Source organism: Lepisma saccharinum, chromosome 29 (assembly GCF_977018435.1).
Source record: "Lepisma saccharinum chromosome 29, izLepSacc3.1, whole genome shotgun sequence".
Taxonomy (NCBI): domain Eukaryota; kingdom Metazoa; phylum Arthropoda; class Insecta; order Zygentoma; family Lepismatidae; genus Lepisma; species Lepisma saccharinum.
The window spans coordinates 3,764,598-3,787,143 of record NC_139257.1 but is presented as its reverse complement, the minus strand read 5'-3'; the positions used below and the strand labels follow the sequence as shown (position 1 = coordinate 3,787,143).

The 22,546-nt window shown below is 35.9% G+C and overlaps 1 protein-coding gene across 1 annotated transcript in view; it reads left to right on the top strand.

Annotated features, from left to right (window-relative positions):
- Positions 1–22,343, top strand: part of LOC145981276 (uncharacterized) — a 47,600-nt gene extending 25,257 nt beyond the window's left edge. Inside the window, exon 3 of the mRNA XM_083114435.1 lies at positions 20,567–22,343. Within this exon, the coding sequence (XP_082970561.1) occupies positions 20,567–22,307 (1,741 nt within the window). The 3' untranslated portion in view covers positions 22,308–22,343. The remainder of the gene's footprint in view (positions 1–20,566) is intronic.
- Positions 22,344–22,546: the final 203 nt, after the last annotated feature.

Below are 22,546 nucleotides of genomic sequence, written 5' to 3'. Positions count from 1 at the left end.
TTTTCATTATGCTGTAACACTGTCAAATACATGGTGCTGACGATGTCTACTGTATTTTTTCTTCCTTTAACACGTTCTGTCTTCATCTTGTCCAATGGCTTCCGACATCTGATACTTGTACATGCCGTGGTACTGACGGTCAAGTGGGCCACTTGTTAGTTTGTTTACATATTTTCACATGGCCATATCTTCGTTCCTATGTGCAGTAGATGCATGAGACCAAGGGCGTTGTGTTTCTCTGCGTGTGCTCTTTTATATTATCCATGTTATTGTATATCGTTCCATTTAAAAAAATATGACTTTGCTCCAGATGCCCCATTTGTCGATATTTTTCGACCCACCCCATACCTCCGATTTACGAGCCCCATTTGATATTATTGTTTCCCGCAAACCTCACATCACTACTGTTTTTGGTTTCTTCGCTATTTCAGTTGGTACTTTTAGGTGCCTCACATGGTATATTCCTGTGGTTTCCACATCTGGTAGAGAGTTTCTCAGTTTGAATGCATTAAATGTACATTCCAAACTTCTTGGTGATTTAAAAACAATTTTGAAAAGTTACTGTATCTTTAGTCAAAATGAAAATAAATGTCTGATGAAACATCACAAAGAAAATCTGTTTTCTTATGCTTGTAATAACTGTAAACTACATGAAAATAATACATCAAGTATTTCCATCCTGAAAAGTTGGGACTAGCAGAACATTCAATGACGGACATAGACCAGATTTCAGCAACACAGGAATCATAGCCAAGACTTCAAACTACAGGGACCACATCATCAAGGAAGAAAGCTGCTATTCATGAAGAAAATGATAATCTTAATCGCGACACAGGACTCGAACTGGACCCAGCTTGGTTAGCTTTAGTTAACCAGAAGCATGCATGCAGCAGACATGCCACCCCATTGGTCCGCCATCTTCACCAGTATCCTCCCTCTACGAACTTATATACACTGGGTTGATGCTCAGAACTGAACTCCAACCCTGAAGATGAGAGGGACGTTAGTTCTCGAAAGCTTGGAATGTTTTCCGCAACTCACCTGGTCGATAGCCCGAGATAATCTTTTCATCATTCGTCGCCAGGAAAGCTTCAAGACTTACTAATCCCAAACTTGTGTTTTGATATACTGTTAATATAAGACTGTTTGCTTATATCCATTCAATTGTTTTTTTTAGGGCATGATTTCTTTCCATTGTTATGCAGCAACAAAGAGGGTCCAAAATGCAGTTTTTGCCTGATTTTGCCCCTTAATATCTTGGTTAAGCAACAGTACCCCAAAGATTTGTTTACTGGGCATTGAAGTTCACTATTAGGATAAACTACCTGCTATAGTACATTACTTGGATATTGATGCTGTTAGTAGATAATACCCTTTGAATACTTAAAAGTTGTGAAATCCACAACTTTAGAATTAAGCTTATCTCAAAACAGTATCAACCATAAATTAAACGAACTATGCCATTTTGTAGCTGAATGTATGTACTAACACATGGAAATGAAAAAAAGTAAAACATTGGACCCTCGTACCATTTTTTTTTTTTAATAATAAGAAATATCAATGTAAATTATCACACTTCCTCCCCTATCAGAATGTGGGAGAGCCCTTTCACTTCCCTTTTTGGTTCCAAATGGAACAGTCTGTGTCGTGAGAAGTTGTGGGACAGTATTCATTTTTCTTCCGTTGATGGATAGCGTAATAGTTATGACCACTCCACGTAAATTACCTCTATAGATGAAGCAACTTATGAGCAAACGTCTTACCACACAATGAAAAGTTATACTGGGCCCCCATTTTCCTTGAGCCATATAACTGCGTACTTAGTAGTAAGAGGAACAGACCTTATCAATAAAGCATAAATTATAACCAAAGCTATCTTTTCATTTTTTAGGTTTATTACAATCAACATGCATATTAACAGTAAATAGAATAATAACAACTATTCTAACATCATTCACGTATATAACCAGTAAATAACCTTGAACAATTGGCACCTAGATTTAGTGTTTCCCCCTTGTGTATATTAAAGTAGATCAATATTAATTCTTGCATTAATACCATACTGTTATCGGCCATGGAAATCTATGAAAGTTTAGTTTTCAAAAATATAATGAACCCCGAAATTAGTTATGTTAGTTTTAGCCCTAATCGCAGATAAGCTTACTAAAGCAGTTTACGTTATTAATTAATTAATGGTTCATTTGAAATACTTAAGTGCAATAGAGCTTTCCCCCAGTGTATGTGTGTATAGCTTTGTTACCCGAGACCAAGTGGGCGAGCCATTCTCCTGCCTCGGACACGAGGCCTCGAGATTACGTAGTGTGACTTCATTCCATATGATGATGTGTTGCCAAATCATACAGCTGTGTAATGGGGTGGTGATAACCTCCCCCTCTTCCCTCAAAGATATACAATACCATATAACAACACCTTTTCTAGCTGTAAAGATACCAATTTATGCCTTGATCTTCGGGTAGCACTGAGTGCACATGTAGTTGTTCTATGTCGACTTGATACCAGCATATCTCCTGAAATACACAAGGACAAGAAACAGTATCTAAACACACTTTTGACTAATACATGAATATGAATTAATTTTTAGTTTACGATATTCCTATTTGCAGAAAAAGGTGAAATCGATTTCTAAGTCCATTCATTATCCGGTACCATTCAAACTGATTTACATAAAACACATGATTACATAAATGTAAACAAACAACGAATCTAACAAGAAAAACAGAAGTACGTACTCTTGACAGATATACAAGATAAAACACAAACTCGTCGGTCTCTAGTAGCTAATCCTAAAGCTATGGATTCAGGCGAGGAAGATATCTTTTAAGAAAGCTTACATGTGACCTTCGCAAATTCTTGATGTGTCTAAAGTCTTCCAGCAGAACAGTGTTTCCACCTAAGAACTTTTGAACCAAATATGGTCCCTGATATTTCAAACATAAAGATTTAGTAATTTTATCTGACAATTTGCAAATTTCCTGAGACTGTATCAGAACTAGATCACCAACCGAAAATGTGATATCAGAATATCTTTTCTGTACAACGCATCAGATTTTTTCCACATTTTCTCCATATTTCCAATAGCAATTTCCCATTTTGAAGCAAGGTCGTTTATATTCGTATCTTCCTCAAATTGAGAAAGTTTCCATTTAATTTCCAGTGGCGAATGTAATGGATGGCCCAAAAATAATTCTGCTGGCGACATTTTCAATATTTCGTGATACACAGAATTAATGCTAAATTGAATTTCTTTTAATATTGTGCTTCATTTTATCTGATTATTATGAATGTAAGTTTTTAATGCACCTTTAATGGTGGCAATGTATCGTTCACTTAAATTAGCTGTGGCATGATATGGAAAGGTGGTTATGTCTTATTCCCATTTGAAACAAATATGAAGCAAAATACTCACTCTTGAAATACGCAGCATTATCTGTGATGCATTCAAAAGGTATGCCATGTAACATAAACCAATTATGCATAATTTTTACAGAACTTTTAGCACTTAATTGTGTCATAGGTTGGCACATGCAGAATTTTGAAGCCCCGTCTGCACAAATAAGAATATATTTAAAATTATTAGAGATTGGCAGAGGGCAAACCACATCTACATACAATCTTTGCAATGCTTGCGTGACAATTTCTGACTTTAGAACATTAAATGGTAATACATTCCTCTTTTTTGCTTTTTGGCAAATATCACAATTGTATCTTTTTCAAGGCTTTAACCCAATAGCTATGAGCACCCGTATAACATTTGCATGATAATAATCTATGATAGAATTTTGTAAATGTTTAGGACCAAGAATTTGCTCTGGTACATTTATACAACAAGCCACCTACTAATTTATAGTCAGGTATTACTTCTTTATTCTCTATCATATTCATAATGTCTGACAATTCAGAATCTTTCCATTGTTCATCTTTCAAGGACATAGAAAACAGAGGATGAAAGCACATACTTAAGTTTACACCGTCGTCACCTTGTAATCAAGGGGTCCCAGGTTCGATACCCGGTGGAGGCACATAATGGTTCGTATCCCATTTTAAATTATAGGTCCAGCTCCAGTTAGCCATACTGTGCATAAAGTGGACTTAAAACACCAATTCAATCAATTAAGTTTACACTTTCCAGTGCCTCTACATCTAAATCTTCACTATCAAATTCGTTATTATTGTATATTCTAGACAGAAAATCTGCTATTACGTTACTTTTACTATAGATGTGTGTAACTTCAAATTTAAATTCAGACAATTTCTCCATATAGCAGCATCCATGTTACACTTAAAGAGTCAATTTGTACTTCAAAGGGCTGTAATTTCAAATAGGATGCAAATTTTTCAATGGCTAACATGAGCCTTAATAATTCAATTTCATAAATTGACTTATTCTTATCTTTTTCTTTAATTCGTTTAGTATGAAAATGAACAGCCCTCAATATATCCATGTCATCCTTTTGTAACAATGTACATCTATACCCTTTTAAACTACAACCTGCTTCTACTAAAAAGGGCTTATTTAAGTCTGGTAATTTTAATTTTACATTCTCTTCTAAACATTTTTTGATTTTCTTTAAGGCCAATTCTTGAGCCTGTCCCCACTTAAATTTTACGCCCTTAGTTTTTTAATTCATACACGGGTCCCATTAATTCTTGAAAATCAGGAATACATCTACTGAAATATGATAGGAAACCACATAATCTATTAAGTCCACGTATGTTCTTAAGTTTGGGGATCTTTCTTATCACCTCTAAACGTTCTTGATCTATATTCAATGTACAGTCATGTTCAAAAAATCTGTCGCATGGATTTTTTCTAAGTCCAACGTCTTACAAAATTATGTTGGTAGCTCTGAAACAAGGAAGTGTTGTGAAATATACGATCCTCCAATCAGAGTGAAGTTTGATTCAGAGGAACAGGAGGCGTGACTCACGGTCTTGTCCACAGGAAGTTCAACCAATGCAGCATTTCCAAATATGAGATAACGTCCCCCATTGGTTAAATATTGTTTCAATAATGTGAATCGGCAGAAAGATTGCGCAAAAGTTTACTTTGTCGTTTTAATGTCTTTAATCGTTTCAAATTAGTATTAAATTGTCCTAATTATAGTTCACGAGCTAAATATTGTATAATGTATTCATGTATGTGTTTGACAATCATATATCACTCATTAGAACAATTTTCACATTTTTTCACTACGTGAGATGACATTTCATTTACATTTACGATAAAATAGTGGTTTGGGTGTAATAACAGTTTTCATTAATTAATTTAGAGATGCATTTTTATTTGTTGAGTTAATGATTAGGTTAATTCGTTATTTCTCGCGAAAAGAGGGAACCACAGCTGAAAGAAAATACACAACTTGTATTATTGAGGTCAAGAGTTCGTTTTAACATCACTTTTTGCACACATAGGCTAATCACGACTCGGGATACATTTAAATTGGAATCTGAAACATTATGCGACCTGACTGGAACTCGGAAAAGGACACACTGATTACAAGACGTCGATACATTACCACTTGGTCTGGCGAACGCCAATAATAATGAGGGGTTGTGGGATTGGGAGAGGGGTGACGGAAAGTAGAAAATAAAGAGTATTTTTGGGGGTATTTAATGTTATATTTATACACATACAAAAATAAGAAAATATTTATTTTGATACATGTGGGTGGGGGGTGTGGAAGGGGGAAAAGAGAGGGACAGAAAGATATTGGGAGAGATGGGACGAAGAGGTGATTGTGGAAAATGTTTTATTTGACGTTCAGTAATAAAAACAATGAAATCAATAATCTTATAAATACCATATTTAATGTAAATTTGTTTTAAAAATGGGGGCGGGGAGCTGTTTGTTTTACGTTCAGTGCAGGATAACAAGTGGAGACACATAGTGGTTCGTATGTCACTTTAAACTGTAGGTCTATGCCTCATTAGCCTATCTTTGTATAACGTGGATTTAGAATTCAGTAGAAAATAACGTCGATCTAGTATTTTGGATTTTTGATGCGTTGAGACCACTAAAATTTCCAATTCTTATAATAAGAAACCTGTCCTCATATTACCATTTTGAAAGAGAGAGAGTTAATTGTATAATCTTTCGTTGTTAGTTTCAAAGAAGACTAATTCAAATAGTAACAATGGGAACGAATAAAGCTTACGAAAAGTTTTTGCCACCGTGTGGATTTGAACCTACGACCATTCGAGTGACAACCCAGTGCGATAACCACTACCCCACGAGTTCGTTCCTTCTTACGGCATGATTATTGAGTTAAGACCAATTCGTTCAATATGCATTAGAAATATAATCCCCACCCACCTCTTTATAAACAACACACCCAAACTCTCCTTTGTAGCAAATGAAATAAAGTTGGTATGAATGTCACAAAACATTTGAGCAAAATCTACTATATTTACGATGCAATAGTTTTACATGGAGAGGCTACAGCTTCGAGAATTGAGGTTGTGGTTTGACTGTAATTGTAGGATACCCCATAGGTATCGATAAGCCAAGGCTCTAGTGTGCACTAGATTGGTTCATTTGTAGTGACGTGCTCAGGAATTTGTAAAGAGATATGTGAATATAAAAATGTGTTAATGCTAATTTTTTAAACAGTGAACTCATAATTTGATATCTCTCTGTCCATCTCATTATCCTACTTAGGAACTAATTAGTATTGCACGAGTCATACTGAAAATAAATCTCACGTGACAATGACGAGAAATTAGATTTACGGAAGGAATAGTTTTCATATTTTAAAACCTCGAAGGGCCTTGGGCTATCTCCCGACTGTCAGTCTCCCTTCCACAATCCTACCTAGAGTTATCTTCAACTGGCAACGAGGTGACGTTGGGCAGCACATCGAACCCTCAGCCGTTATAGAAGATATCTGAAACCAGGTTACACCAGTCACTCGCAGCTCCCCAATTTCCTCACGATGGTGGGTTGCCACCGGTCCTATACAGATAACAGGCCAAGAACCCAGGATGACTCGAATCCATGCCGTCCCGCTGCAGTCGGAGTCCAAAGCACAGAGTCCTAGACTGCACCGTTACAGAGGAGGAGAGTTTTCATATTTTGTTTCTTATAAATGTCGACACTACATTAAATATATAACGCACCAAAAATTAGTGTAAAAAAAATAGCCGGTTCTATAAGAGATTCAAACCTTCGATCTTCACTCATCTAGGCCGCTATTTTTAACAATTTCCCATTTTCTCACTCAATAACCTTCGTTGAACGTTTGTCTTAAGAGTCGTTAGCAATCTTGTAAACCTTATTAACCTATCTGCTGTCTATCACAAATGTATTTTACAACCTGGCGTAGATTTTGATGCCTGCAATTTAAAACTTGACTTTCGTGGTAAGTAATTCTCTACCGTCTACTATAATAAATAAATCAAAGTCTACATATCTCATATTTTGTAAATGCGAAATGTCATTGTTAAATGTTATAAACTATTTCTTATTCCACCGTTAGTTCCAGATTTAGCCACAGCTTTCTAGAAACCAGCGTGAAACGTGTTTCCCACACTTCCAAGGTCAGGTGAACCATTATCAGTTGTATTGGATGCCTGTGAACATGTTACTTCATACGTCATGGTACTGTGGTGGATTTCTTCCCCTTCCCCTTTTACCTTGAATGGAAGTTATCCCCGACTGGGCACGACGAATCAATCACAGAAAAGCAGACTGTCTAGTAAATCCCATGCCATGTATTATTTCGTGCTCCTAGGTTTAAAAAGTATGTAACATTAATTCATAATGGTTGACTTCTTTGGGTATTATTTCATGACTCTTTTCTACTTACTCCAATGAAACTTTTGTCTACTGTTTTCAGTAGATCAATAGGTGTTTTGAAACATCTACTGTGTTCAGATTTCCAAAAAGATATAAATACAAGAAAATAATAAGGGGGTATGAAATTAATATTTACAGCCAAAATATTAAACTTAACATATTATACACTATACTGAATAAATTAATTTCACTTGCAGTTTCTCTACTGTACGGGTTTCAGTAGATCAATAGGTGTTTTGAAACATCTATGTTAAGATTTTTTAAATTTGAATTACAATTTGTGTGCCTGAAAACTTAGGGTATTTTACACCCGTCACGCTGTACGGGGTCCAGTCCCTTATCATGACAAAAATAAAAGCGTGTCTGAAAACTAAAATATCCTTACCTGGGTTAAAAGCTGAGCCTGTAAAGCGACAGACAGTCAGCACAAACAAGAACAACACACATGCAGTCCTACAAAGATTATACTAACAGTAGGTCCAGTCACCAGAGCCTCGTTAGTCTGCAAAATGCAGTTCAGGGTGTACTACATTGAAGTGAGGTTGGTTTAAATTTTAAATAGATATAAAAACAAATTGTTAGTGAAGAGGAATTAAAAGTTATATTTACAGCTAACATGCTGAGCTAAACACACTACAAGGGTGTAAGGGATGACCTTCCACGAAGTATGTACACCCAATTGTTGCTTCACATGTAGTACACCCTGGACTTCAGTTTGCAGACGAACGAGGTTCTGGCGACTGTCCCCATGGCCAGTATAATTTTCTGTGTTGTCCTGTGTTTGGTCCTTGTGGGTGCTGAGTGCTTCTTTACAGCCTCAGCTTTTAACCGAATTCAGAATATTTTAATATTTTAGTTACAACACGACGTTACAGTTATGTTATTTTAGTTCTGGTAAGGGACTGGACCCTGTATAAAGTGACAGGTGCAAAATAGTCTAAGTGCTGACGCACCCAAAATTTTGAATTGAAATTGAAATTCAAACACACTACATGCAATATTACATGTAGTACTGAAGAGAATATTTCACTTGTAGTTCCTCAACTGTAATTACACATTAGGCCTACTGAAAGTGTTCAGTAGGAAATCATTGATTTTGAGTAGCTTTCCGAGAGACACAGTAGAGTACTACAATTGATAACTGTAGATTCTGTCTACTGTAAACAGTAGAAATTACGTAGGTTTATAACGACGATGAGAATGAAACAGGGGTAAAAACAATGATAATGAAATGCAGAAGCGACCTGGAGCAAACAAGAATGTAGAATGTCTGGCAGCGAGACGCAAGATTTGATCAAGCGATTATAGCGTCAAATTTAGCTTAGAGCTCATAATTGATATTTCTACATGAGCTCAACATACAAGTTACATACAATGAGAGAATTGAATTGAGTTTACATCTCAACGTGATATGAGTCGAAACTATTGTTGCACATTGAACTGTGAAGTGAATCAATATTCAATTCGATTAACTAGTGAATGGTGATGTGCTCAGATTTTGTAACGAGATGTGCCAAATGGCTGACAGTATAATAACTTATAGACACATTGATTTAATATATTTGAACAATCTTATAACGTGCGATTTTGCATGAAATTTTATTACTTGAATCTACATCACTTCATTGCAAAGGCTACAAGGCATTTTATGGGTTGTAAAATTCTGTGTTCGATTCACCGTTTGGTTAACTCTGCGATTTTTATTTCTTATTAAACCGAAAAATTATTTATTGCATTTTACTTATTACGAAAATTCGTATATTATTTGCTTTGCGAAATGTAGAGAATATATTGTTTTTCATGCTTTTTACAAGAATACAACTATGCATGGTGAACAAAAAATAATATAAATACTATTCACAAAAGGATGTCAATAGTATTTATTTGTATTGTTTCTTGATAATTTTCCCTAAAATAAGAATATATAACTTTAGCTGTACATGACATTTCGTCGAATATGACACATGGATCATTTTTATGCAAATCCTAGTAAAATGATGAGAAATTCAAAAACATATTCTGAAAAATTATTTTCAAAAGTAACATTGAAAAATCATTAGAAAGGAGTGTTATTTTTTTTAAAAAAATATATATAATATTTTTATTTCTTTCAATTATTAATTAAATACAATACTTAGTTGCTATATATAATAACAATAGGGGTAATCGAACAGAAGTCAAACTTATAATCTTCGGCTTGTAACACTGATAGCCTATCACCGAACCACTTTACCATCATAAAAAAAAAATTGAAGTTTTTTTTCTCGGAAATTACTGGCTAATGCACGCTGGAACCTTGCCATACGAATATCTACCCTACCACTACAAGAAGCCACGTCACAACCTCAATTCTCGAAGCTGTAGCCTCTCCATGTAAAACTATTGCGTCGTAAATATAGTAGATTTTCCTCAAATGTTTTGTGACATTCATACCAACTTTATTTCATTTGCTACAAAGGAGAGTTTGGGTGTGTTGTTTATAAAGAGGTGGGTGGGGATTATATTTCTAATGCATATTGAACGAATTGGTCTTAACTCAATAATCATGCCGTAAGAAGGAACGAACTCATGGGGTAGTGGTTATCGCACTGGGTTGTCACTCGAATGGTCGTAGGTTCAAATCCACACGGTGGCAAAAACTTTTCGTAAGCTTTATTCGTTCCCATTGTTACTATTTGAATTAGTCTTCTTTGAAACTAACAACGAAAGATTATACAATTAACTCTCTCTCTTTCAAAATGGTAATATGAGGACAGGTTTCTTATTATAAGAATTGGAAATTTTAGTGGTCTCAACGCATCAAAAATCCAAAATACTAGATCGACGTTATTTTCTACTGAATTCTAAATCCACGTTATACAAAGATAGGCTAATGAGGCATAGACCTACAGTTTAAAGTGACATACGAACCACTATGTGTCTCCACTTGTTATCCTGCACTGAACGTAAAACAAACAGCTCCCCGCCCCCATTTTTAAAACAAATTTACATTAAATATGGTATTTATAAGATTATTGATTTCATTGTTTTTATTACTGAACGTCAAATAAAACATTTTCCACAATCACCTCTTCGTCCCATCTCTCCCAATATCTTTCTGTCCCTCTCTTTTCCCCCTTCCCCACCCCCCACCCACATGTATCAAAATAAATATTTTCTTATTTTTGTATGTGTATAAATATAACATTAAATACCCCCAAAAATACTCTTTATTTTCTACTTTCCGTCACCCCTCTCCCAATCCCACAACCCCTCATTATTATTGGCGTTCGCCAGACCAAGTGGTAATGTATCGACGTCTTGTAATCAGTGTGTCCTTTTCCGAGTTCCAGTCAGGTCGCATAATGTTTCAGATTCCAATTTAAATGTATCCCGAGTCGTGATTAGCCTATGTGTGCAAAAAGTGATGTTAAAACGAACTCTTGACCTCAATAATACAAGTTGTGTATTTTCTTTCAGCTGTGGTTCCCTCTTTTCGCGAGAAATAACGAATTAACCTAATCATTAACTCAACAAATAAAAATGCATCTCTAAATTAATTAATGAAAACTGTTATTACACCCAAACCACTATTTTATCGTAAATGTAAATGAAATGTCATCTCACGTAGTGAAAAAATGTGAAAATTGTTCTAATGAGTGATATATGATTGTCAAACACATACATGAATACATTATACAATATTAAGCTCGTGAACTATAATTGGGACAATTTAATACTAATTTGAAACGATTAAAGACATTAAAACGACAAAGTAAACTTTTGCGCAATCTTTCTGCCGATTCGCATTATTGAAACAATATTTAACCAATGGGGGACGTTATCTCATATTTGGAAATGCTGCATTGGTTGAACTTCCTGTGGACAAGACCGTGAGTCACGCCTCCTGTTCCTCTGAATCAAACTTCACTCTGATTGGAGGATCGTATATTTCACAACACTTCCTTGTTTCAGAGCTACCAACATAATTTTGTAAGACGTTGGACTTAGAAAAAATCCATGCGACAGATTTTTTGAACATGACTGTACCATCTTTAATAATAAATCCTAAATATTTAATTTCATTTTTCATAAACTGGCTTTTCTCTGGTGAAATTATAACGCCCCATTCATGAAATCTTTCAAATACAGTACGTAAATTTTGCAAATGTGATTCCTTATCTTTACTAAATATAATCACATCATCCACATAGAATAGTTCCCTTGAGATCCCCTAGAATTTTATACATTATTCTAGACAAACAGCTACTTCCTATCTAGACTCCAAATGGTACACGAGTGTACTGATACAAATTAGAACTATTAGCAAAGGCTGTTAACGGTTTGGATTCTTCTGTAAATTTTACGTGGTTAAAGGCTTTTGTTATATCAAAGACACTATATATAGAACCCTGACAAAGTGATGTTAGTGTTTCTTCCAGTACACTATTTGGAAAAGGTCCGTAAACTACCTTTTAATTCAATTCTCAATAATTACAAACAAGCCTGCTCTTGTTTTTTCCTTTAACTAGAAAACAGGGACTACAATAATTGCTAGTAGATTCTTCAATGATACCCTTCTTTAATAAGTCCTGTATGATTTCTTCCATTTCAAGATGTTTTTCATGTGTCACAGGATGCGGATTAGCACTAACAGGAATATTATATGTTACTCTAATTTTATATTCAAAATCCTTAATGCATCCCACTTTATTATCACATAAAACATCAGAAAATTCTTTCTTTGACATACCTGTTTCATGTTGATAGTATTTCTCCTCCAAAAAGGCTGCATTGAGACATTTGCCTCTCTGTTGTGGGGTGGGTCCTCTGTTTTGCTTCCAACGCTGACCTTGGCCACCTGCAGCAGTGCACCGAGCTCTTGTCCGTGCGATACTTCCTCCTCCAAAATAGCTTGAATGGAGTCCGTGGGATCCAGAACTTGCTGTAAAAAAAATTAGTTATCCTGAAAAATGTCACATCCATTAATAATACTACTATTCCACACAATAGGTACACTATTAAACCATTTTCCAAATTTATCTTCATGTCTGTTTTTATTTGAAAGTTTATTCCTAATACACAGTATGACTGATGTACCAATTACCTTTTATCATTACCATCGGTCTTTCTACGCACTTCCCCAAGATCTCATTTTTCTTCTCTCTAAGAAAAGGACAGCCATCTCAAAAAAGCCAGCATTCTTTCCCATGGAGCCCAGGATATATATATTAGATCACCGCACCTACTTCGAGAGAAAGAAGCCAGTGTGTTCCCGCAATAAACTCTGATATACATCCAGTCCACATTCGGCTCAAGTCACCATCAATTCATGTTTGGCTTGATGGTTGAAATTTAGAGATGCAGCTAATCACGGAACTTCAGACATTTTAAAATTTAAAAGCCCCAACGAAACTCTTGCTCTCGTCCTGAACAACAACCCTCTGTTCTTGAGGGTGGAAGCAGCTGTCCAGACCCGGAATCAAAACAATAGTTCTGCACGTAATATTCTGAAACAGAGGACATTACTTACTCAAGCGTGCCAGCTAATCTGGCTCATTGACAGTGAAGTGACAAGGGTAAATAGTACGGAATCTTGACCCCCAACCTCGCTCCAAAATATATCTCCACCGTGAAAGTTAAGACAGCGAGAAAACACATCAGTTAACCAAGTGTCAAAAGGAAAGTGCTCACTGTGGAGTTTTTAGAGACTTAAATTTAATTAGAGCCAGATACTTCTTCACCCTCCAAAATAACCTATGAACAAGGTTGTCCCGTGCAAGGCTATCATCCCTTCTCTCATCCCCATCAGTTTAAACATGACCACGTGTGGGAGGAGTTAAAAGTGCAACAACCAATAGAGAAGAGCGGCAATTCCTCTCCGGAGCAGCGTACTCGAGAAATCAAGTGAAAAAGGAAGAACTTCAAAAGGACGTTCTCGCATCAGCATCTTTACATATTGGAGAGGAAAATATTTCCTCCTCTTGGACTCTTAGCTTTGAACTCAGTTTTAAATCAGACTTTTTAACTTATTAAGAAATGGTGCGTACATAAATACTAGTGTTTGTGTGCAATGCTGGCCATCAGAGGCCTCCGCTGCTAACTTGTTTTGACCCAGTGCAGAATGGGTAAGGAATCATATTTTGTCTGCAAGGCTTGTGTAGAAGGGAGCGAGGCGGCGTAAATATTTCAACTTCAGCCCATTAAATACTATCTCATAACATGTTTCAGTTTTCTGATTTCTTCATATTATAATAATAGTTGCTTGCATTGGCTTGTGATCGAAGACCAACGTATTATGAACTTATGCGTCCTTCTCCGTTGGCTGATCTCTGGGCCGTTCACACAACCAACCTCCCCATGTCTTAATTGTTTTGGTACAGAAATTTGGTTTTTCTTTCAATGTAATTAAACATTCATGTCTAATGCCAAATAAATTCGAACAATATCCACCACTACCCATTTCTATTATAACAGTCTATAGGTAAGTTCTTCGCAACATAGAATTCCACAGGCCATGACACTTCATTTATCACCAAGGGTAACACTACTTTCTTATTAATTTGCAAAACACTTGAAGTACCAACTGTAACTTGAAAGTTTGCCTTCTGTTCATTACATTTCCTGTTCTTTTTAATATTGTCCCACAAGGATTCTTTCAAAATATTGTGAGTACTTCCTGTATCCACACAAGTTTGTAATTCTTGTTGTGCAACCATACAGTTAATGAAAATAGCATGACACTTAATATTAGGGGAATTATTTCCTATTTTTTGTTGCATTGAAAACATATTTCTCTTGACAGGGAAATTATTTTCTCTACAGTTAAATCCCTGGTACTTACAGTACTGATTCACTGTTCTGTCTTTATTCTGGGGTGGTTGGGGAAAATGGAAGTTCCCTTTTTCCGTTTTAGTATTCCCATAAAAATCCTGTGCAAGCTTATGATGTTTCTGGATGTTGGTCAAGGCCACTTGAAATTCAGCAAATGAATTAGGAAAAACACCACCAAAAAAGAACCATTCTGAATATTTAGGCAAGAAACGTTCCAAAAATAATTTGCATTTCTCTTCTTGTGTCCACGAAAATATAAAGTGTACGTGCTGCATGCATTCTACTTTCTAAAAATTCAAAAGGATCTTCAGTTTCCCCTTGTTTCTTCAATAGCCATTTAAACTATTAAATGTTTACGGCCCAAGATACATACGAATTTATCCATTAGGGTATCCATTATAAATTGTCAGGAATATCCTCATTCTACACTTTCCATCCATATTTTCATGATTTTCTTGTACATCTTAGGAATTAATGCTAAAAATAATTATCTTGGAGGGAAGAGCCCAACAATACAATCTACCTCGTACAAGAAGGCAAAAAGTTCATCACATCTATCACTTAATCATGGGACTTTGTTAAGTATCCCTGTCAGGGTTGTTTGGGCCACATGACTTGAAATTTTTCCCAAAGTATGTCCCGAAAATAAAGGTTAAGAATTTCTTATTGCATTTGGAACTGAACTTTCGTCTTCCAAATCGGGAAACTGAATCAAATGTTCCCTAGGTTTACGATCAATCCATTAACTATAAAAAGGGAATTCTTGGTCACCCTTTTGCTCTAGTCTCCCTAATAGGGGGTATTTGAGTAGAATTATTTTCTTGCTGACCGTCTAATCTATCAAACTTACTAAGACCTACTTCACATGTCAAACTCATGGCAGGTAGTCCTTGGTATCCAGTTACATCAAGAATTCCTGTCTGGTCGACGGTCGCATAAGGATTGCCATTCAAATAACTCATCTTATATACTGCAATAATATGACATACAGAAATTAACAGACACCATCAGAACAATTTCTCGCACAAGCTTTTAAGGTCACTTCTATCCAATATAGCTACAGCTCTCTGGCTTCAAACCAACCATGCTCTTGTATGTCCTACACACGTAACTTATCTCTATAGATGAAGCAACTTACGAGCGAATGCAATGGAAAGTTATACTGGGCCCCCATTTTCCTTAAGCCATATAACTACGTACTTAGTAGTGAGAGCAACAGACCTTATCAATAAAGCATAAATTATAACCAAAGCTATCTTTTCATTCTTCAGGTTTATTACAATCAACATATTAACAGTAAATAGAATAACTAATAACAACAATTCTACCATCAATCACATATATATCCAGTAAATAACCTTGAACAATTGGCACCTAGATTTAGTGTTTCCCCCTTGTGTATATTAAAGTAGATCAATATTAAGTCTTGCATTAATACCCATACTGTTATCGGCCATGCAAATCTATGAAAGTTTAGTTTTCAAAAAAAAAAATAATAATAAACCCTGAAATTAGTTAGTTAGTTTTAGCCCTAATGGCCGATAAGCTTACTAAAGAAGTTTACGTTATTAATTAATTAATGGTTCATTTGAAATACTTAAGTGCAATAGAGCTTTCCCCCAGTGTACGTGTGTATAGCTTTGCTACCCGAGACCAAGTGGGCGAGCCATTCTCCTGGTTCGGACATGAGGCCTGGAGATTACGTAGCGTGACGTCATACCATCTAACAACACAAATCGTACAGCTATGAAATGGGGTGGTGATATGGTAAAGTCACCCCCTTGTAATCAAGGGGTCCCAGGTTTGATGCAAGATTAAGGTACAAGTTGTTCGGATCTCACTTTAAACTACAAGTACCAAGTCCGGATTAGCCTTCCTGTGCATAAAGTGGGCTTAAAAACAAAGCTCTACCAAACTTTATATAGAGTGTGGTACCAAGGAATTTCGATAGGGGGTGGAGGCTATACATTTTTTAGTAGCCAGCCATCTTTTCCTGACTTTTAAATTATTTTTTTCTGGACTAAAGGGGACGGTTATTATCCCCCCCAAAAAAGACATCATTTCTTGTAAAAGTCTGTACTTGTAGCACTATGCTGTGGGTGCAGGTTTACCAAAATGAAATAGTTTCAATTCAGGTAGACCTAGGAGTGGAACTTTGTGGTGGAGTGGTTACCACAGCATGCCACGATACCAGGAGTCCTGGGATCGAATCCTGGTCTGGTGATGATTGTACTTTGTGAGTGTCGCTTCATCAATTTCATAATATCATCACTCATCTTCATTGTCGCAATTAGCCAAAAGTGCCAGAAAAGTAACATAGAATATTTTAATATTAAGATATCAATCTCAAATAGACCTAGGAAAAGCAGGCTTAGGATATTTCCATCATCTTTAATATTGTTACTGCAAATAACCAACGTGCTTTTTTTTTATCATCATGGTAGTTGTTTTTGAGAACTTCAGACACAAATTGATATTTTCGGGTGCTTCAACTTGCAAGCATAATGTGGTACTCCAGATGTGGAGTGCCTTGTACAATGTGTTTCAATAGTTGCCCAACCCATTTTTTTTTTTTTAATTTAAAAAAATGAAAATATATTAACTAAGAATCACACACCTTACCAGGCAGACAGGAGTAAATTTGACCCCCAGCAAGTTTGGAGGAGTTTCCCTTGCTTCCATTACTCACATATTGAAGGAAGTGATCCTGACATTTGAATGAGAATGTTTTAGGAAGGTATTAGTAAGCTAGCAATGTGACCAGTCTGCAAGTGTCTGGGCATAAATGAAATATCTACTTGGGGTCAAATTGACCCCCACATGCCTACTTAAAGGTTAACCTTTAGCTGCCGGACCTCTCTTGTACATCTATTCTCGTTCACGCTGCCGCATTTCCAAGCATGCACTTTACAAACTTACCGCGAAGTACAAGAAAAATCACAACTCAAGAACTAATTGTCGTAGACAGATGAAATTTCTTTTTTTTTTTTTCTTTTTCATAAAGACATGGTTTTTAGTGTAGGTAAAATTTATACATTGTGCCTTGCAAAAACTAGTGTTAAACGAAGAAAAATAAAAATAAAGTTTAATTGTTTAAGAAAATGTTGGCATACTGTACTCCCCTGTACCCCCTTAATAGACCGAAGCAAATGAAAAATGTAGTACGTAGCGGCAGTACATTCCAACAATTGTGCAAATTTGGTTGAAATGAGACTGATACTTTTAGAGTAAAGAAAAAAGACAACCTTATATAAAGTGGCAATGTTGCCAGCTTCGGGACAATGTCAGGAATTTCACATAGAATCGGCCCAATGAACTCTCGATTGACCAAATTTGGAGGGAAGCACAACAAAAGACCATACTATGAAAATATGTAATTCTTGTGCCGGCACTGCGAAAGAGAAACTCAAATATCAAAGTTCGAAAATTTTGCGTAATTATGGAAGAGTTTGAATTTTGGGCCTTTGTCCCCGTTTCCCCTCTGGACATTCAATTTCCAGATGTTACTTAAAATGTTGGTTTTTACTAATTCTTACATTTAGAATTTAAATTGTTAAAAGAGATGCAGTAGATCAGCAGTTATAGCCTTTAATCCCATAGTAACAAAAGAGACACGAAAGCTTTTTCAAACGGCGTTTAACAATGGACGTATTGTTTTGCAATTACAGTATCTATGACCTTTATACGTAAACTAGTAATAAAAAAACAACTGAAATACAGTGTACAGTTTTTATGAAATGACACGTTAATTCCTGCCATGTGCTAACACGTGGTTGGGGCAAATTTCAACAATCGAGCTTTGCCCCTATGTCCCCCCTGAATCCTTAATTGTCGGATGCTGCTTAAAAAGTTGCTTTTTACTCATTCTTGCTTGTAGAATTTATTTTTCAAAATAGATGTAGTAGTTTACAAGTAATAACTGCTTTTAGAAATCTATCCCATAATAATATGGTGGTAACAAACAAACAACTGAAATACAGTGAACAGTTTTTATGAAATGACGCGTTAATTCCTGCCATGTGCTAACACGTGGTTGAGACAAATTTCAAGGATCGGCCTTTGCCCCTATGTCCCCCCTGAATCCTTAATTGTCGGATGCTGCTTAAAAAGTTGCTTTTTACTCATTCTTGCTTGTAGAATTTATTTTTCAAAATAGATGTAGTAGTTTACAAGTAATAACTGCTTTTAGAAATCTATCCCATAATAATATGGTGGTAACAAACAAACAACTGAAATACAGTGAACAGTTTTTATGAAATGACGCGTTAATTCCTGCCATGTGCTAACACGTGGTTGAGACAAATTTCAAGGATCGGCCTTTGCCCCTATGTCCCCCCTGAATCCTTAATTGTCGGATGCTGCTTAAAAAGTTGCTTTTTACTCATTCTTGCTTGTAGAATTTATTTTTCAAAATAGATGTAGTAGTTTACAAGTAATAACTGCTTTTAGAAATCTATCCCATAATAATATGGTGGTAACAAAGTGAAAGGAAGATAAACAAAGGACTTTTTTTAAACTTCGCTTTCTAATAGTAGTAACAATGAATGTTTTGCAACTTGAGTACGTGGGTCATTCAATATAAGTTTCCACATGCTGTAAAAAAAATATATTTTTAAGCTGCATTAGAAAACTATACATACATGTGTAGGAGGTTCCTTCCTCACTTCTCCACATAATCCCCATAGAGATTCAGGCATTTGTCTCACCGTTGCACCAATTTGTCCATACCCTTTGCAAGAAAATCAGGGCTCTGGCTATTGAGCACTATTCTCACATTCCACTTCACTTCTTCATCTGTTTCGAAACTGTAACCTTGCAATTCAGACTTTAACAACGGAAAAAGATGGATATCACTCCGTGATAAATCGGGGCTGTATGGAGGGTGGGGCAGCTGTTCCCACCTCAATTCTTCAATTTTTTGTTTTGTTTGCCCTGCTGAGTGGGGGCGAGCGTTGGGTTCCTCATCAACTGTGTCGTGATAATCGACTGATGAGCATGGGCTGCAGCCTTGAAGGTTTAATGCAATACCAGCAAGATGGCAATGCATTCCTCATGCGCATTGTGACAGGGGATGTTTACTCCAGCTTTCCAACACGTGTGCACCATCTATGCTTCTGAACTCCTTATGATGCGAGCCCACGTTTTCCGAACATGCATTTACTTTTCGCCCTTGAGCGCATGCGCCTTCATGTCTGATAACGAATCGATTGTTGTTCCTTGTAGACGAAGGGTGGCGCTTGTTAACTATGTGCTTCTTTTTAATGGTATTGCTTTATACAATATTTTATAGCACAGGGAAACATATATTGAACGTCCCAAGTATGTCATACCTTTATATGTATATTAAATATACATAAGCCAGAGTTCAAATATCGTGTGTATTTTGTGAGAAATTGCATGATAATTGCTGCTGCGTGCTGCTGGTCGAAATATCGACCATCTGGCATTAAGGCTCGACTGGACCTTTGGCAGCCGTAAGGGCGTATTTTTTCAAATTTTCCTCTTTACTCGAAAATCCGCTGTGGTATTTCAAAATATGAAAAATTACGTACGTTTAGAACTCCATCTAGAGCATTGACATGTATTTTCAAGTAGTCTTGTTTCTCTGTTATCTAGATATTCCCAAAATTTCGCGATTATGTAAGTCTGTTAAACTATTGAGAATATCTAGATAACAGTTAAAGCAAACTACATGAAAATTCATGATAATGCTGTAGATGGATTTCTAAGCGTATGTAGTTTTTTTTATTTTGGAATATCAAAGGGGCTTTTCGAATGGAGGAAAAAATTGAAAATAAATTCACCCTTACTGTTGTGTGTGTGTGTGTGTGTGTGTAAAATACTTGGATGATGCTGCACATTCATATCTTCGACAACTCATGTTACAAATCAAAACTTTATTCCCAAATCACTTCCAATAGCATTTCTTTCTTGCAGCTCGACACTAGCGACAACATTCTACTCTGCAACAAAGATTAGTGGAACTAATCTAGAATCTACAAGGGAAGGAGAATCTACAAAATCTTCGAACTCAGAAGGTTATGCCATTTTGAATGATGGAAGTAATTTGTATTATGATAAATGTGAATTTGCGGATCATGTGCAAAATCATACTAGAACAAAATCTTTTGAATGCTCAATGTGCAAGGAATCATTAAAGGAGATTAAAAGCCTCATGGAATATACAGGAGTTTGTACTGTTGAAAAGTCATTGTTGTGTTCCAATTGTATCAATCCTTTAGCATTTAAACATAGTGTTAAAAAGAATTGGAAAACTCATAGTGTTGTCAGCAAGCAAGATCCCCCAAAGCATTCCAGAACTCATACTGGAGATAATCCCTTTGCATGCTCAGTTTGTAATAAAGCATTTGCACAGAAGTCAAATCTCAGGAAACATTTAAGAATTCATACTGGAGAGAAGGCCTATATGTGTTCAACATGCAACAAATCATTTACATGGAAGGATGGTCTTGAAAAACATTTAAAAATTCATACTGGAGAGAAACCCTATGTGTGTTCAACATGTAAAAAATCATTTACACAGAAAAAAGTTCTCAGACGACATTCACTAATTCATACTGGAGAGAAGCCCTATGTGTGTTCAACATGCAACAAATCATTTACGTGGAAGGATGGTCTTGAAAAACATTTAAAAATTCATACTGGAGAGAAGCCCTATGTGTGTTCAAAGTGCAACAAATCATTTACATGGAAGGATGGTCTTGAACAACATTTAAGAATTCATACTGGAGAGAAGCCCTATGTGTGTTCAACATGTAAAAAATCATTTACACAGAAAAAAGTTCTCAGACGACATTCACTAATTCATACTGGAGAGAAGCCCTATGTGTGTTCAACATGCAACAAATCATTTACGTGGAAGGATGGTCTTGAAAAACATTTAAAAATTCATACTGGAGAGAAGCCCTATGTGTGTTCAAAGTGCAACAAATCATTTACATGGAAGGATGGTCTTGAACAACATTTAAGAATTCATACGGGAGAGAAGCCCTATGTGTGTTCAACATGCAACAAATCATTTACTTTGAAGGATGGTCTTAAACAACATTTAAGAATTCATACTGGAGAGAAGCCCTATGTGTGTTCAACGTGCAACAAATTATTCAAACGGAAGAAAGGTCTTGAAAATCATTTAGGAATTCATACTGGAGAGAAACCCTATGTGTGCTCAACATGCAACAAATCATTTACAAGGAAGGTTGGCCTTGAAATACATTTAAAAATTCATACTGGAGAGAGACCCTATGTGTGTTCAACATGTAAAAAATCATTTACACAGAAAAAAGTTCTCAGACGACATTCACTTATTCATAAAGGAGAGAACCCCTATGTGTGTTCAACATGCAACAAATCATTTACATTGAAGAGTGGTCTTGAACAACATTTAAGAATTCATACTGGAGAGAAGCCCTATGTGTGTTCAACATGCAACAAATCATTTACATGGAAGGATGGTCTTGAAAAACATTTAAAAATTCATACTGGAGAGAAGCCCTATGTGTGTTCTACATGCAACAAATCATTTAAATGGAAGGATGTTCTTGGAAAACATTTAAAAATTCATACTGGAGAGAAGCCCTATGTGTGTTCAACATGCAACAAATCATTTACATGGAAGGATGGTCTTGTACAACATATAAAAATTCATACTGGTTAGAAACCCTGTGTGTGTTCAACATACAACAAATCATTTACATGGAATAATGGTCTTGAAAAACATTTAAAAATTTATACTGGAGAGAAACCCTATGTGTGTTCAATATATAACAAATAATTTATACAGAAAGAAGTTCTCAGGCAACATTGAGTAATTCATACTGGAGAGGTGCCCTGTGTGTGTTCAACATGCAACAAATCATTTACATTGAAAGGTGGTCTTGAAAGACATTTAAGAAT